Here is a 2,117-nt window from a genome sequence, read left to right as displayed (position 1 = left end):
GATGGATAGATGGGTAGGTGGGTAGATAGGTGGATGGATAGATGGGTGGGTGAGTGGATGGATGTATAGATGATTGAATGGGTGAGTGTGTGATAGATAAATGATGCCAGTTAATTCTAGCTCATTCTGACTCGTGTGTCAGAGTACAACTGTGTTTCATATGCTTTTCAGAGCCTGTGATAGTTCAGAAGTTGATCACCAGGCCTTTTTTCCTAGGTACTTCTGAGTGTATTTGAACTTCCAACCTTTTAGTTAGAAACCAAGCCCCTAACATTTTGCATACTCAAGGATGGTAGATGGACAGACACAGAATCAGGTGATAGGCAGATGATAGATATTAACTACATATGTAGTTGACAGACAGGCAGATAGATGACATTCGGGAGATGGTGGATAGACAGACAGGTAGATGGATAGGTAGGTAGAGGACAGACAGAAGACACACTCCAGCTTCTCCTTAGGGGAACGTGTCTCACTTGGGATGACCTCTCTGCTTTGGAGCCAGGAGACTCACCACTTCTGCTTTCAGGGGCAGGAACCCCACCGTGCACTGTCTTGTCTGAGTGGTGTGTTCTGTTTCTGGGCCAAGGAAGGATGGAGCTGCTTGGGTCCTGCGTGCTCTTGACGGAGCCCCTCTGCAGCGTGTTTCTAGGACCCCACATTCATCTCCGGCCTGTGACTGGGGCAGTAGTCAGCCGTGCATTCTAAGGTCTCAGGTTCCCTGTCTGAACTTGACAGGGAAGGTAATGGTGAAGGTTCCAGGCCTTTCTAGGAAGCACTGGAAGTGTGCCCCAGCCCAGGACCCGGTGGGGCTTCCTGGATGCAGAGGGGATGAACGACGCCCCATACCCCTCATAACCCACTCCCCCCCCCCACCACGGGAGGCTGCAGTAGAGACCTGAGGGCACATGGGAGGAGGCCGCTTGACTCTTGGAGAGGATGGTATGAGCAGGTGGTAAACACCCCTCACCTGACCTCTTGTCCCCCTCACAGCGGCCACAGATGTTCCCATGGAGACCTGCTGTGCTGATGGACACCGCATGGCCACTCAGCACAAGGACTGCTCGCTGCCCTACGCCTCTAAGTCCAAGGAGTGCAGGTGAGTGAGTCCGTGGCTCTCAGGAACCTGCGTGAATCTGGACGTGAGAGCCTTAGTGGTACAGTGAAGTGGGCGTCGGGCTGCCAACTGAAACAATGGAGGTTCAAGCCCAGGGGCTGCTCGGAGGTGGAACGATGTGGCAGTCTGCTCCTGTGAAGACTGCAGCCTGGAAAACCTGTGGGGCAGTTCTACTCTGTCTTCAAGGGTTACTGTGCGTCAGAAGTGCTCACAGGGTTTTCAGTTAACACCCTTGGTACCAGCACTCAGGAGATCCGAAAACATACTTCTGTGGGAAAATCTGCAGTTAGGGACCTCTCCAAATTATTGAAGAGTAATGATGTTCGTTTGAGCACTAAGGTGTGTCTGATTGAGGCCATGGTCTCTCTGATGTCTTGCTGTGCGTCTGAGAGCTGGACAATGAATAAGGATGACAGAAGAATGGGTGCCTTTGAGCTGTGGTGTTGGCCAAGAGAATGAACAGATATGTCTTGGAGAATGTGCAGCTGGAGGGCTCTGTGAAGGCAAGAAGGAGGGGCTAGTCCTTGGAGAGGGACATGATGCTGGGAAGGGTGGTGGGTCGGTGAAGGAGAGGAAGACTCTCAACCAGGTGGATTGACACAGTGACTGCTGCAATGGGCTCCTGTGTGTCAGGAAGTGTGAGGATGGCGCAGGACAGAACAGGGTTCAGATCTTTTGTTCATAGGGTAGCAGTGAGTCATCCTCAACTCGATGGAACCTAAAAACAACAACACGTGTCAGAATAGCTCCCCTGGCCTAATGGCAAGGAGCTATGCTGCAGTCCTGAAGGTACATGGTTTGAGCCCACCATCTGCTCTGCGGAAGAAGGATGTGCAGTTTCCTCCCGTACAATTACTCCCTCTGAAAACTCGCCAGAGAGTCAACCATACCCAGCGACGCATGAGAATCACAGGATTACATGGAGAAAGAGTGACATTGTCAAGGATTTCTTGTTACTTGGATCTGCCATCAGCACCCAGGGAAGCAGAGTCAAGAGATC

At 51.7% G+C, this 2,117-nt stretch overlaps 1 protein-coding gene across 1 annotated transcript in view; it reads left to right on the top strand.

Moving 5' to 3' along the window:
• Nucleotides 1–1,007: 1,007 nt before the first annotated feature.
• FBLN1 (fibulin 1) overlaps nt 1,008–2,117 on the top strand; it is a 49,516-nt gene continuing 48,406 nt past the window's right edge. Inside the window, exon 1 of the mRNA XM_006888031.1 lies at nt 1,008–1,099. Within this exon, the coding sequence (XP_006888093.1) occupies nt 1,011–1,099 (89 nt within the window). The 5' untranslated portion in view covers nt 1,008–1,010. The remainder of the gene's footprint in view (nt 1,100–2,117) is intronic.

Source organism: Elephantulus edwardii, unplaced genomic scaffold, assembly GCF_000299155.1.
Source record: "Elephantulus edwardii isolate Elephantulus edwardi_28Jun2011 unplaced genomic scaffold, EleEdw1.0 scaffold00064, whole genome shotgun sequence".
NCBI classification, from domain to species: Eukaryota; Metazoa; Chordata; class Mammalia; order Macroscelidea; family Macroscelididae; genus Elephantulus; species Elephantulus edwardii.
This window is presented reverse-complemented; position numbering and strand designations above follow the sequence as displayed.